Source organism: Mytilus galloprovincialis, chromosome 8, assembly GCF_965363235.1.
Source record: "Mytilus galloprovincialis chromosome 8, xbMytGall1.hap1.1, whole genome shotgun sequence".
In the NCBI taxonomy this organism is placed as follows: domain Eukaryota; kingdom Metazoa; phylum Mollusca; class Bivalvia; order Mytilida; family Mytilidae; genus Mytilus; species Mytilus galloprovincialis.
Window position 1 is genome coordinate 7,703,561 of NC_134845.1, and position 14,136 is coordinate 7,717,696.

At 33.6% G+C, this 14,136-nt stretch overlaps 2 protein-coding genes across 2 annotated transcripts in view; one reads left to right on the forward strand and one right to left on the reverse strand.

Moving 5' to 3' along the window:
- Positions 1 to 14,136, forward strand: part of LOC143084976 (uncharacterized) — a 170,965-nt gene that overhangs the window by 93,021 nt on the left and 63,808 nt on the right. The gene's annotated exons all lie outside the window — the stretch shown is intronic.
- On the reverse strand, positions 1,734 to 13,860 carry LOC143084977 (uncharacterized). The gene is made up of 5 exons (XM_076261085.1): positions 13,780 to 13,860; positions 12,178 to 12,811; positions 3,948 to 4,172; positions 3,584 to 3,650; positions 1,734 to 2,757 (listed from the first exon to the last, which is right to left on the reverse strand). Exons 2-5 carry the CDS (start codon positions 12,808 to 12,810, stop codon positions 1,949 to 1,951), a joined length of 1,734 nt encoding a protein of 577 aa, XP_076117200.1. The 5' UTR covers position 12,811; positions 13,780 to 13,860; the 3' UTR covers positions 1,734 to 1,948.

The window sequence follows — 14,136 nt, forward strand, 5'->3', positions numbered from 1 at the left end:
CATCTAGTTACAAAGGTAAGGAATACAATGTGTAACACAGTCAGAACCTATGTCCCAGCACTACCCACCACACCTAGTTACAAAGGTAAGGTGTACAATGTGTAACACAGTTAGAACCAATGTTCCAGCACCACCACATCTAGTTACAAAGGTACGGTATACAATGTGTAACACAGTCAGAACCTATGTCCCAGCACCACCACTTCTAGTTACAAAGGTAAGGTATACAATGTGTAACACAGTCAGAACCTATGTCCTAGCACCACCACATCTAGTTACAAAGGTAAGGTATACAATGTGTAACACAGTCAGAACCTATGTCCCAGCACCACCACATCTAGTTACAAAGGTAAGGTATACAATGTGTAACACAGTCAGAACCTATGTTCCAGCACTACCCACCACACCTAGTTACAAAGGTAAGGTATACAATGTGTAACACAGTCAGAACCTATGTCCCAGCACCATCACATCTAGTTACAAAGGTAAGGTATACAATGTGTAACACAGTCAGAACATATGTCCCAGCACCACCACATCTTGTTACAAAGGTAAGGTATACAATGTGTAACACAGTCAGAATCTATGTCCCAGCACCACCACACCTAGTTACCAAGGTAAGGTATACAATGTGTAACACAGTCAGAACCTTTGTCCCAGCACCACCACACCTAGTTACCAAGGTAAGGTATACAACGTGTAACACAGTCAGAACCTATGTCCCAGCACCATCACATCTAGTTACAAAGGTAAGGTATACAATGTGTAACACAGTCAGAACATATGTCCCAGCACCACCACATCTTGTTACAAAGGTAAGGTATACAATGTGTAACACAGTCAGAATCTATGTCCCAGCACCACCACACCTAGTTACCAAGGTAAGGTATACAATGTGTAACACAGTCAGAACCTTTGTCCCAGCACCACCACACCTAGTTACCAAGGTAAGGTATACAATGTGTAACACAGTCAGAACCTATGTCCCAGCACCACCACATCTAGTTACAAAGGTAAGGTATACAATGTGTAACACAGTCAGAACCTATGTCCCAGCACCACCACACCTAGTTACCAAGGTAAGGTATACAATGTGTAACACAGTCAGAACCTATGTCCCAGCACCACCACACCTAGTTACCAAGGTAAGGTATACAATGTGTAACACAGTCAGAACCTATGTCCCAGCACCACTACACCTAGTTACACTAGGTTTTTTAAACTATTTATTTCATAAACTTTCATCTCTTCATATTTTAAATGTAACCTAGTCAAGAAGGCACACATCATTCAACGCACTAGTAATCTCAAAAGAATATAAAGGGTATAAATCAAATAGATTTTATTGTCAATTAAGGTCTCCCATTACAGGCAGTATAATCACAAGACACACAATAATGCATAGTTTATATCTTAATATACAATAGAACAACTAGTTTCTCTCCTAAGGCAGCAACCATTTGATTTTCTGGGGGGGGCTATGGTTTTTTTTTCTGTACAAACTTTTTTTTTCGCCTGCGGCGAAAAACAATCTATTTTTTTCGTGACAAGTCGAAAACAATTTTTTTCTTTCAATTTTAGCATTACATAATAGTGGCAGCTGAGGGTGAAACAAACAATTTTTTTTTCTCAGAATCAAAAACAAATTATTTTTTTCTCCAAAAACTGGAAACAAACTTTTTTTTCCAAAAAAAACCATAGCCCCCCCAGAAAATCAAATGGTTGCTGCCTAATGACCTTTGAATTGTAGTAAGTTTTCTTTGTTTCTTATTATAACTGATCATTATTTCTCTGTTATTTAGTTTTAAACATGTTTTATATTGTTTACTATCAGATTACACATGTTGTAATAGAATATGTCCCTCATTTCCTCCTATTCTTATTTATAAAATATTTATGGTATTTATGTTAATTATATCAAGAAACACTTAATTTACTGGAACTGATTTTATTTTTCATGAAAGATGTTTATGGTAGAAGTATTATAGGTAACCAGTTTTCTCTGTTTGCAATTGTAATACAAATGACCACCATTGCCTAATGATGTAAGTCCTATAGTCTTCGCAGTTTTATACTGTTTACCATCAGATGACACATGTTGTACTGATCCATTCTTACATGCCACATATAGACTGCCATCTTGTAGTGTTGTCATACTATTGGGATGTGATGGTAATGTTAGAGTGTGATGTCTGTGATCAGTGTAACTGTACCAGTACAGCTTGTTGTTTAATAAGCTGTTTTGACTGTAGAATATTCTGTCACCAGAACCATGTAACCTGACAGGATGATAGTCAGTGTATATTGTCTGTACCACCTCTCCTGTCTGATGATCTATGATCAGTAGTTTCTTGTAACCACGTACAACTAACTTGTTGTTTATAGTTGTAATTCCACTCCACCACCACATTCCAGGTGGTGATATTGATTTAAGTTTGAGTTTATTGTTTATGTCATACATCTCTATACACATACTATGCTCCACTGTAACAGCTATTGTAGAGTTGTTGACTGCTGTAACACACAATGGTCTACCCTGTACATGTATACTGTCTACCTGTGATCCATCTGTATTACAGATCACTAGTCTGTTCTGGGTAGGTAAACACATCACCAGTCTACCATCATCCATCATCACTATTTCTGTTACAAATTCTCTCCAGTTATCACCAACTTCTGATGTAAGGTCTATCTGCTGATGTAGTTTGAAGATTGACTGTCCTAGTTGATAATTCTTTCTTGAAGGAAGTATTTTGTCTGAAAAAAGTAAGGACTGTTTATGTTGTAAAACTAATAAGTGGTAAATCATAAGGACTTTTAAGTAAGTAAAAATTAAATGTTTTATTCAAAGATAAAAGATTATAAAAACTAAATTGAAGAAAGTAAATTACAATTTCATAGGATATATTATAATCCTTGTACTTTTGATAACTATATACAATGGTGTACTTTATTTAGCTTAAGGACACCATTAGCAAAGAACAGGCTTAAATTAAATTTTAAATGTAATTCAATATTTGTAAATGCATGTACAAAATTAAATGTTTAATAAAGGAATTTAACCAACAATGTTTATCAACTGTAACATTTTTATGCAGTTATGAAGCCATGAAAAAACAGTAACTATATAATTAAATGAATTGTGATTACAAAAACATTGGACAGTGTGTCTTGCAAATAGTGAGTCATAATATTGAATCCTGGTCCAAGAAGAATTCCCCTCTTTCAGTGTATCTTGCAATCATCTACCCTCTTTTATATAAAAGGGCAGTACTAGTGGCCTATTTTGATTTGGTCAAAATATCAAAGCATCCAGCCACATTAAAAAAGTGTAAAAATAGCCATTTTAGCAGGAGTGTAAAAGAGGTATGTGATATGATTGCAATTAAGACAACTAATCACAAATGTCCAAATGACATAGATCTAGCATTTTCCCTTTTATATACTGTAAACTTTGGCAGTTGACATCAAATATTTAAAAAGAAATGGAATTTTATATCAATGATGTCTAACAGTCTGATATATTATAGTCATCCAATATTTTTTTCTGATTAAGGGATCACCTACATTTTAAGTTCCTTACCTTGATTGTCATTCCTCTCTGCAAAACATTGACATGCCATACCTCTCCTGGCATAAAACAATAACTCCTGTAAACAAAAAACATGGTTTGATATAACTTTTTACCATACAAGTAAAATGATCAAATCTTATCTGGCAATAGTATTAGTAAATGATTATTTCTCAATGTTCAACAGCAAATATTTCCCTCAGTTTTCACAATCATTTTAATCATTATTTTTTGTTTCTCAAGACTAAAGTTAAAGCCAAGTTATTTTAATCATTTCTACTTTGGACATGTACAAGCTATGTTTTGGTTAGGTTTTTATAACTGTACGTATAATAGAGAAGAGTTAAAATGATAAATTATATATATATCTGCTTACCTGCAGGGATGTATCAATATTTCTCAGTGTACCCTCCATTGATATTCCCATGTTCTGTAACGAACTTTGTACAGAGTTACCAATCTCTTGCATGGATGATTCCATGTTTTCTAGTGAACTTTGAGCTGTTATACCCAGGTTTTGTAGTGAACTTTGAACTGTTGTACTCATGTTTTGGAGAGAACCCTGTACTGAGTTGTTCATGGTCTGGATTGCAGAGTTAATCTGTAAAGATTTTGAGAATATATTTCAATAATTGCATGTACATAAGCATCTTCGCTAGCCAAGGGTTATAATCCACTTCCCTCCTCTCCACCCTTGGCGGATTGAGATAGAATTTTGGAGACACAAGGTAATGATTTTCATTGGTTGCAGTTGAAACTTGCTGCATCCAATAAAAAATGCCTATAACATGATCACATGTAAATGTAGACAGTGTGTGTAAACAATTGCCACATGCTTATTGTGTAACAAGTCTTTACAATCCTAAACATACAACTATATTTAGTGAAAATTTGAATGTTTTTTTAATCGACTAAAAGAAGTTCCCATGTATGTTTCTTTTACAAATGCATGAATGTCAACATATTTGTTCTTTTCTGCTTCTCCAAGTGTGAAGAATATAGACGCTACTGTGTTTTTACATCCAAATTGAAGAGTTCAAGTGCTACCATTGGTCAAGAATAATGTATTTGGAAAGGGAGTGACTTTAATCTACCGATAGATAGAGCAAAGTTGTCATTGGCTTAATCTGCCAAGGTTGGAGAGGAGGGAAGTAGATTGCAACCCTTGGCTAGTGAAAATGGTACATTAGGAAAGCAAAAAAGCTTTACACCATCACCTAAAAACCAATTGTTTTTTTGGTGTTTTTTTTAAACAACATTATATATTTATTCCTCAAATATGCTTGTTACATTGTTACACCAAGAAACCATCCTGTAATATTCCACTGATTGCCCAGGTTAGTAATCAGCTGCTGCAGTGCTGGTATATATGTATATATTATAATAATATGTATAAATTTCTTGAAATATAGTTGTACAACATTTTTATACATTATGTTTTATTCTATCAATTGTATAAACTTCTTTTTAGTGACTTTAGTAATGGATTAAGTTTCATTGTTCTGTTTTCGTTGTATCTTTTTATGTATTCTCGAACAAAATTTGATAAACATTTACCTATGTCAATTTCTGATTAGATTGAAATCAGTTGTAAGTCAATTGTAAGTCTTATTTATACCATCCCCATCCCTCCCCAAACCCCTTTCTTGGAATCACTCCTTTAGGTGTGTTTGTGCTGGTTGTGACTGGTACACTAAATTTGGATAACCTTGGGGTATATAGATGATACTTGGTATTAATGGTTGCACATCAATTGAGGGTGTGTCTAATCTAAAGTTCAGACTGTTTGTTCTTGCAAGTTCAAGGTCACAAATTTAATTCATCTGAACATTCCTATGCTTAAATACAAAAAGTTGCACATCTCAGAACTTTTAAGTTCCATAACTGATATTAATTATTGTTCTCTCATCGGTTGGAGATCAGATGGGATGCTTGTCTGTTAATGTTGTAACAAACTTTGTATTAAGTCATATTCTACTCAGAAATTGGATTGCCTAATAGTTATCAAAGGTACCAGGATTTTAATTTAGTACGCCAGATGCGCATTTCTTCTACATAAGACTCATCAATGACGCTCATATCAAAATATTTATTAAGCCAAACAAGTAAAAGTTGAAGAGCATTGAGGATCCAAAATTCCAAAAAGTTGTGCCAAATACAGCTAAGGTAATCTATGCTTGGGATAAGAAAATCCTTACTTTTTGGAAAAATTCAAAGTTTTGTAAACAGGAAATTTGTAAAATGACCACAGTCATTATTGATATTCAGTGTTGACTATTGGGCTGGTGATACCCTCTGGGACGAAACATCCACCAACATTGGCATAATCCCAGTGGTGTAAATAGTTATGAAGGGTACCTGGGTACCGTTTCACAAAGCCTTCGTAAGTCTACGTGTCATCGTAAGTCCATCGTAAATAAATCGTAGGATTTACAGCCGTTTCACAAAGCCGTCGTAAGTTAAGATGATCGTAAATAAAGCGTAAATCCTGTCGTAACTTACTACAGCTATACCCAGTCGTAACTCCATCGTAGTTTTTCTACGAAAATAAATTAATCCATCTAACATGGCTGCAGCGTTCTTTATTCTTTGTCAAGATGCCTCAAATGTTAGAAGACGAAGAAGAATCTTCAATATTATAGAACTACACTTGAAGTCTTTCGATCTTCGTTTGATTATTTGTATATTCAAGCAACTAACTTAATGCAAATCTAAGGTATTAATCATTGTTTACTAATCTTATTTCCTACCGGCGTACGTCTTCAAAATTTAATAAATAGGCTTTCTATCACGTCCGCGTTCTGAAATCTATTTATAATTATATCACTACAGGCACAGTGGTAATCGATAAAACATTTAAAGAAGGATGTTTTATTCCCGTTTTTAAAGTTATGTGTACAATATAAATCTGAAATCAGTGTTTCACAGTCAAACCAGATAATAATTATTTTTTTTGTAATTTCGGCCAAAAAAGAAATGTATTTTAATAAGAATATCGAAATAAATATCTGACTGTAATTAGTTTCGTGGTTAATGGAACTTATTGCAACTATTTAGATATATATGCCTTTCGAGTGACTATTTTTGAATCGAATTTAATGTAGATCACATATACCAAAACTAATAGGGGTAAGCTGCAGATCAATAAGACTTTGTGTAGATGCGACATGTCTTCAAAAATTAATACAGTAGAAACAAATTTGGAAGCGGGAGGGGAAGTTAAAGATTGAAAAGTGAAGCATTTTTGTCTGTTTACTTTAAAAAATTTTAGGGACATCGCCACATGCACCTGTTTCTATCAATGGGAAGGTCGACTATCAATATGTAATATATATATGGATTGTCGACCTTCCTATTGATAGATCGAAACAAGTGCCTGTGCACATCTCTCCTCGGTCCTTCTTCTTTTAGGCATATTATTTAGGGAAAGAAAGACAATTATTCTATACACATTAGCCGTTTTAGCTATACAAAACTGTTGGAAATGTAGGTTATACGTTAATAAGACAGCAACCAAATGACAAAGACAAACTAAGGACATCCAGAAGGCAACATAGTATAGTACTAGTTTTCAACAATATATATGTTCCAGACCATATGAGTATTTGTACCGTACGCGTACTTTTTCAAAATACGCGGCATACGTCGGACTGTTCGCGTACGGTCCGTCAGATTTTAAGAGGTTGGTCAAGTTTTAATACAAATAAATATATAATTACAGATCAACATGACATAAATCTCGAATTGATATATAAAAAGTTCAATTGTAATTGGAATAAAAACTTTTTGTTTTGACTATTTTAATAGGTCGCGTTAATTTAATCTGGTAAGCTTCTGTATTTAGCATGAAATTCAATATTACTCACTCAATTGAAGCCGACAAAATGTGGGTGAAAAGTTTTTAAAATATTTAGGATTTTTTTTCTAGATAAAACGTCAAAACAGCTGTTTCCTTGTGAGACAACAGATCAATTTCTAGTTTTAATATAAAAATAAAATTTGATAGAAACGATACAAAAAAAAATAACATTAAATCGCAATTCTCCAAATAATGTAACAATTTTGGAAAAAAAGGAAGAAGCCTAAATGTAAAAAAAAGTTATTAATTTAAAATTACCAATTTTAACTACATAAACGCGTATTTCCCGCTTTACGTTACACTACAAGAAACTTTCCTAGGAGCCGTGGATTGCGAAATATCGTCTGTATATTTCCAAAATATTTACGTAAATTGATGACGTCGTGTGTTAAAACATTTATTGGCCAATCAAATCGGTATATATTATTTAATATTCACGGTTGGGAACCCCTTTAACCCGAACTCCTGCGTCGTAAAAATTACATGCTTTGCATATTCTTTAGCTTTTATATACTTAGTAGGCAACCCTTTTTTGGTTGGTTGTGGTATAATATTCTCATGCACCGACTTTTATAAGAGACCATTAAAACTCTACTTGTGGATACTCTTATAGTATTAAGCATCCTATCTCATTAATAGGCGCTTGAATACCAGATATTTATTTGAAATAACTCAAGATATATGAGGTTGTGAATGAGGTTTACAGAATAGAGAATAATGCCCCCCCCCCCCCCCAAAAAAAAAAAGAGAAAAAAGAGAGAGAATATAAAGTAAAGTTGACAAAATAACTAAACTCTGCGTTTTCTGCTTACCAAATTAAATATTGATATACGTATATCATTTGGAATGAAATGTTGAACTGGTCCTTTTCAGAACTGGTTCAATGATTTAAGCCATGCACATTATGTTCATTAATAAGCATCAGTATTTTCGTCCACTATTGCAGACTTAAGTTAACCTAACATCCTTCTCCTACATTGTGTCAATAATAGTTACAACAAGTTATATATATATATAGCACGCCTTTTACGAATTAACTTATGATTAAATATGTTAATGAGTAAGGCGTGTCTATATATGATTTGTAACATTAATGGGCTACAGGGTTAGGGTCCATGCCCGTAGCCAGGAATTTTTAAGGGGGGGGGGGGGGGTGTTCGTTGGACTCACAAACTCGACTTTAACAGTCACAATTCGAACAGAACATTGACTTTAACAGTGCTTATTTGTTTTCAAGGGGGGGTCGTCCGATCCCCCCGAACCCCCTCCCCCTGGCTACGGGTATGGGGTTTAACCTTTAACACATGTTAAAGGTTAAACCCTAACCAATTAAACATTTCTGCATTTTTAGATACGTCAATCAAATAGTGGCTTGATACTATAACTGATTTCAGAAAATTAATATTAGTTGGATTTGTTTGTACGATTCTAAAAGGTACGTTTTAAATTCAAAGAATTGTTGCCGTTTGATTCTTACTCGATAGTCATTTATTTTTTCCTCCCAAAATTTCTTGAAAAAGGGTGTGTGGAGAGAAAAAAAAGGAGGGAAAAAAGGGGGGGGGGTAATGCAAAAATTTATTCTATGATTATTTGCCATCAAAACATAAAAAAAGACTTGTAGTTTAAAAGGACGTTGTGATAAAATTTAAAGGAAACATCCCTAATACCAATTATAAAGGTAAATCAAAATGTTCTTTCGTTCCCCAAAACTGGGGAAGATCGATTAATTGATTGCGTGTCGAATTCATGTAACTTAGGTCCAGGGACAAATGTTTGAAGCTTGTCCAATACACGAAAATAGAACTTTATGTGGGGCCCGGGAGGGGGGGGTATGTTTCCTATTCTTCTAAAAAGATATTCTTATCCCAGATTTTATACAGTTTTTTTTTTATTCTGGTCAAGCAGATTACAAAAAATAAATTCTGAATCCAGATTTTCCCCATACCTTATAGTGTTAAATATTGGGAACAAATTTTTGAAAGCGTTGAAAAACTAAATAAGATTGATCGCGCTTTTTGCGAAAACAGACTTCCGACTGAGACAAAAAAACATAGCCCCCATGAAGTTCAAATGGTTGCTCCCTAATTACTACCCAAGGAGGCGGAGCTAGACTGTGCATTAACACATTTTGAGATGGTAGTTAATGCACTGGTTTAAGCTCCTCCCATTCTTTGCTTTTCAAACGAGAAGTTCTCTACGGCGGGATTGGAGAGTGAAATAACTAAAAAAATCATTCAGTTAACGCACTCTGCTAAAAATAACCGAGTTAAGTCACCAGAAGATGAAATGAAAATTTACCATCCATGTTACAATGAAATTTCGTGAAAGAGTTCCGACAAAAATAACCATTGACAACAAAAAGCTCTGTACAGCTGGGAAAAAAACATACAACTAGTCATACAATCAAAGAGCTATAATTCTCGATTTTTGGAACGAAACATGCACAAAAAACAGAAACAGTTGAAGAGCTATCAGACCAAATAGAACCGAATAAATAGCCAAATCATGCAGACGAAGATCAACTTTGTCTAATGGAGTTGAAACCTTAGTTTCTTTATAATTTCAAAATTTATGGATAATTTTAAGGGAGTTGCAGAATACAAACGTCTCTTTCGCCGAATGATTCCTACGTCCTCAGTTTCATATTTGAGAGATCCATAATGCATTCCAATTTAACAAAAACAACAAATAAAAAACAATATATTTTTTATATAGGTCTGGAAGACGAATGCTCGAAGACGGATGACATTGTTTTTGATTTTTTGGGGGTTGGGGAAAACCTATTTTTCTCTCATCACGAATAAAAGTTAAAAAAATTAAAATCCTCCAAAACGATTATATTGATAAGCATTTTTTTCTATATTGGGCTATCAATAATAAATCTAACCTGTTCTGGTGATAAAATTTTTACTTTGTCAGATTCCAGATAACTCTTAATGTCGGATAACTAATAATGCTGTATATGTTATAAAACTTTATGCTCAGCGCTAGCTTCTCATTACTATTTCCTCATATATTACAAACTAGATAAGATCAAATATAACTAATTTCATCTAATCTACTGCTTAAATTGTTATCCCATATATCCCAAAATTATTACAAATAAGCTAAGTTACAATATTTATATTTTTCTGTGTTTCGTTTCAATCAGACATTTAACAAAATTGATAAATGGTTTCATTTGTGTAGTGCAAATTCTAAAGAGGCACATAATTTAAAGTATAAGCATATTTTAATGCTGAAAAGATAAGAATGGCTAAAAGAATTACAGAACAAAGAAAGAAATGCAACCCCCCCCCCCTTCGTTGCCCCTAATCTAGACCCTCACTGTGTCGGATTGTTTCGTTGAATATATTTGACTGTTTTTGTCTCCAAAAAGAATATTGGTACAAAGTGTTGTTAATACATGTATTTTAAATTACTGACGAGGTGAACACAAAGAAAAATATTGCTTGACTCACGGCAAAGTTTGCTATGTATTCTAACCAAATTAAAATCGTAAAAAAATTCATTTGTGTTTAACCCATTCAATAATGAAAAAGAACCTCACTAAAAATATAGCCAAATAAACAATTAAACTTCAGACATTTCTGCATCTTATGGTATCTATTTTATAAAAATCCCTCATAGACTTACTTTGTAATATTTTTTTGAAAAATACCAATTTTAGTTGAAATGATCGGACAATTTTTGAATGGGAACTCACTTTTGTCCTATGACTGTAAGCGTCATATATCTTGAATTAATATTGAAAACGGACTAAAATTCTTTAGTTGTATTAATTTTGATATAAAACTATCTCCATAATTCGCCTTCCATAATAATTATTTTTAAAAATGTTTATTTGGCATGCCATACTCGATAAAAGTGCGGACGTGAAAGAAAGCACTCTTCTCGGTTTACGATACACTTACGATGATACACACGACGTAACTTGCGATCAACTTAGTAGTTCTTTACGATGCCTTTGTGAAACACATGTAACGGGAACGTAGAACCACACGTAAACCGATCGTAAACTGATACGATCATCGTAAGTTAAGAAGGCTTTGTGAAACGGTGGCCAGGATTTTAATTTAGTATATGAAAGTTAACCATCATCTGTGGATGTGTTTTAAATAATATTGAAATGTCTTCCTGTCAGGTCAAGCTCACTTCTAAATTGCCAAGTATCCTTCCTGGTTTACCTTTATATGCATAAATACTGTCTGAATGAAGATGAAAAAGAAGTCTGGAAACTTTAAAAAATTAGCATCAGTTTGTGTCTGTCAATGAAATATACCTTCTTCACCATAATAAACTAATAAACTTTGGGTTGAATGTTTCCCTTGCTAATTTGATCATATTGATGGTTAAATAAAAAATTCAGAAGTCGTAAATATACACACTCATAGCCAGGGTGTTTTAGGGGGTTCGAATAGAATGTACCCCCCTTGAAAACAAATTGCACTTTTAAAGTCTATGGTCTGTGAGTCCATGTACCCCCCCCCCCCAAAAAAAAAAATCCTCCCTCCTCCCTCAGAATTTCCTGGCTAGGTCCCCTGATGTACATCCGTTATATATACCCATTAGTGGCATTTGAACAATGAATTTCAACATTTATTTTTGAGGTTTTATAAGGTTGAATTATGTAATTTCGAAACAATGTTCCTCAGAATAACTTTCAGAGAGATATTATACCAGCTCCTTTCAGATCACTTTTATAAGAGAATTTGTTTTAACAAAGTGTGACAAATACATGACATACCTCATCAAGTCTTTCATGGAGATCAAGAAGACTAATACAATAACTGCTACATAAAGCTTCATCCAGTGGTCTGGCCTCTATCCTAGTCAGGTCATCTTGCTTACTGGGGTCCAGTTGTAAGATAAAGTTTGTCAAGTCAGCCCATAGTGTTCTGTACTCTCCTTTGGTTATTGCCCCTTTGATATTGTGACTGAGATAGTCATTCTTGTATTGTCGTAACTCTTTGATGGCAGCTCTCTCATTTGGTGTTAGGGTGCAGCAATTAAGTAGAATCAGGCTGGCTAAGGTGATATCTAGTTTGTCTGGTTGTACAGGATTGGCGGAGAACTTACAATGGCAGTCATGTGGATTAACGCCAGGATTAGTTTCTTTATACAGAAGATCCCATTGACAATATTGGAGTGGGAGGGAACGATTATTGGAACATTTTGTCTTGTCCTTGCAGCACCAAGTGTTTCTGTGTCGTAGGTGAAACAGGACGTGAATTGTGGATTGTTTATTTAAGAAATCCTGTAGTGATGCTAAGCCACAGCTTGTATAATCATTTTCTATTCTCTTCCAGAACAATGGGGTGACTACCTCTAGTATTACAGATCCCACTATAAAGTAACGACGACGATCTTCTCTGTCCATTCTATAAAATAAAAAATTAAAAAATCATAGTCATATTCTTAGCTTACACAATTAAACTGATTTAGGGCAATGTGTCTCCACATGAAACCACAAACTCTTCAGGTAAAAATCTTGCACAGAAATAAACTTTTAAAAGAAGGGTAATAGTCATGTCTTAATTACGGATGTGTAAAACATGTAAAAAAGATTTCAGCCAGTAAACAAACAGTTTTTCATTAAGACTGGGTATAACTAAAGTATCATAAGGAGTGTATATAAATATGCTCCTGTTACACAGTATTCTGCGGCTGAGTTTTCTCTAATAAACTATGAAACCAGTAATTAGTTTAAAATGGCGTACAGTCATTAATATAAATGTTGACTTCTCTTTGATATTCATTATCTTAACCTTTTATAAAACAAGTCTAATTTTAGTATCCCATATTATTCATGAATTTTCCATGTGATATCATAAAATACTTCACCCACTACTATTCCTTCAAAGGAGGGTTTGATTTAGTTTTAATGACGGGTTTGTTAATCTGTTAACTAAAATTATTAACCATTTGACATTTGAATTGATTGGGTTAATTGATGTAAAGCTTGGTATATGTTATGGACATTCCATCTATTGATTAGATAAATTGAGACTGGAAATGGGGAATGTGTCAAAGAGACGAAGTGTTTTTAGATTTTTTGTTTGTGTTGTTGGTGCAGCTGTCTAATATCATGCCTATTGACAGATTCCATACATTTCAATTTTTTTTAAATTAAGTGTAAGTAGCACAAAATAATGAAAAGGAGTGGGGTTTACCTGTCAATGGCTGTATGTCCAAAATTGTTTTTGTACTATTATTTTATTGAACACAGAATTGATTTTAGACCATACAAATTTTTATTTCCTTGTCTGTGACTTTCATTTTCATTTAATGACTGAGTATCTATTTTAGTTAATTCATAAAGTGAATTATTTCTCATTATAAATGTTACCTTTCTGTTATAATTTCAAAAGATATTTCCTTTTGAAAGATTTAATCAAATTACTTTCCTTTAAAGCTCATCATAATTTTCAATGGAGAACAATTATCAGCAAACTGGAAATACCCTGAGCTATATTAAGTAACAAAAATGGGAGATAATTTAGACACACCTGTTTAAGAGGGTCTGCATGGGGTTAAAAAATTAGAAAAAAATGAGCCAAAGTTCAGAATAATGGACTAAAGAATTAAAGTATAGAAATAAAAATAGGCAAAATATAAAGAATAGAGAATAATTGGGGTGTAATAATGAGGAAGAAGGAATAAAGGAGTGCAACAATATAAGAATAAAGAAATAAAGACATTTTGA

Excerpts from the sequence above, each read along its gene's own strand:
- LOC143084977 (XM_076261085.1), bottom strand. The coding sequence starts at position 12,810 with ATGGACAGAGAAGATCGTCGTCGTTACTTTATAGTGGGATCTGTAATA. Across the intron at positions 3,651-3,947 it reads ATATTGATACATCCCTGCAG|GAGTTATTGTTTTATGCCAG; the intron begins GTAAGCAGATAT and ends TTTTGTTTACAG. Across the intron at positions 2,758-3,583 it reads AGAGAGGAATGACAATCAAG|ACAAAATACTTCCTTCAAGA; the intron begins GTAAGGAACTTA and ends TACTTTTTTCAG.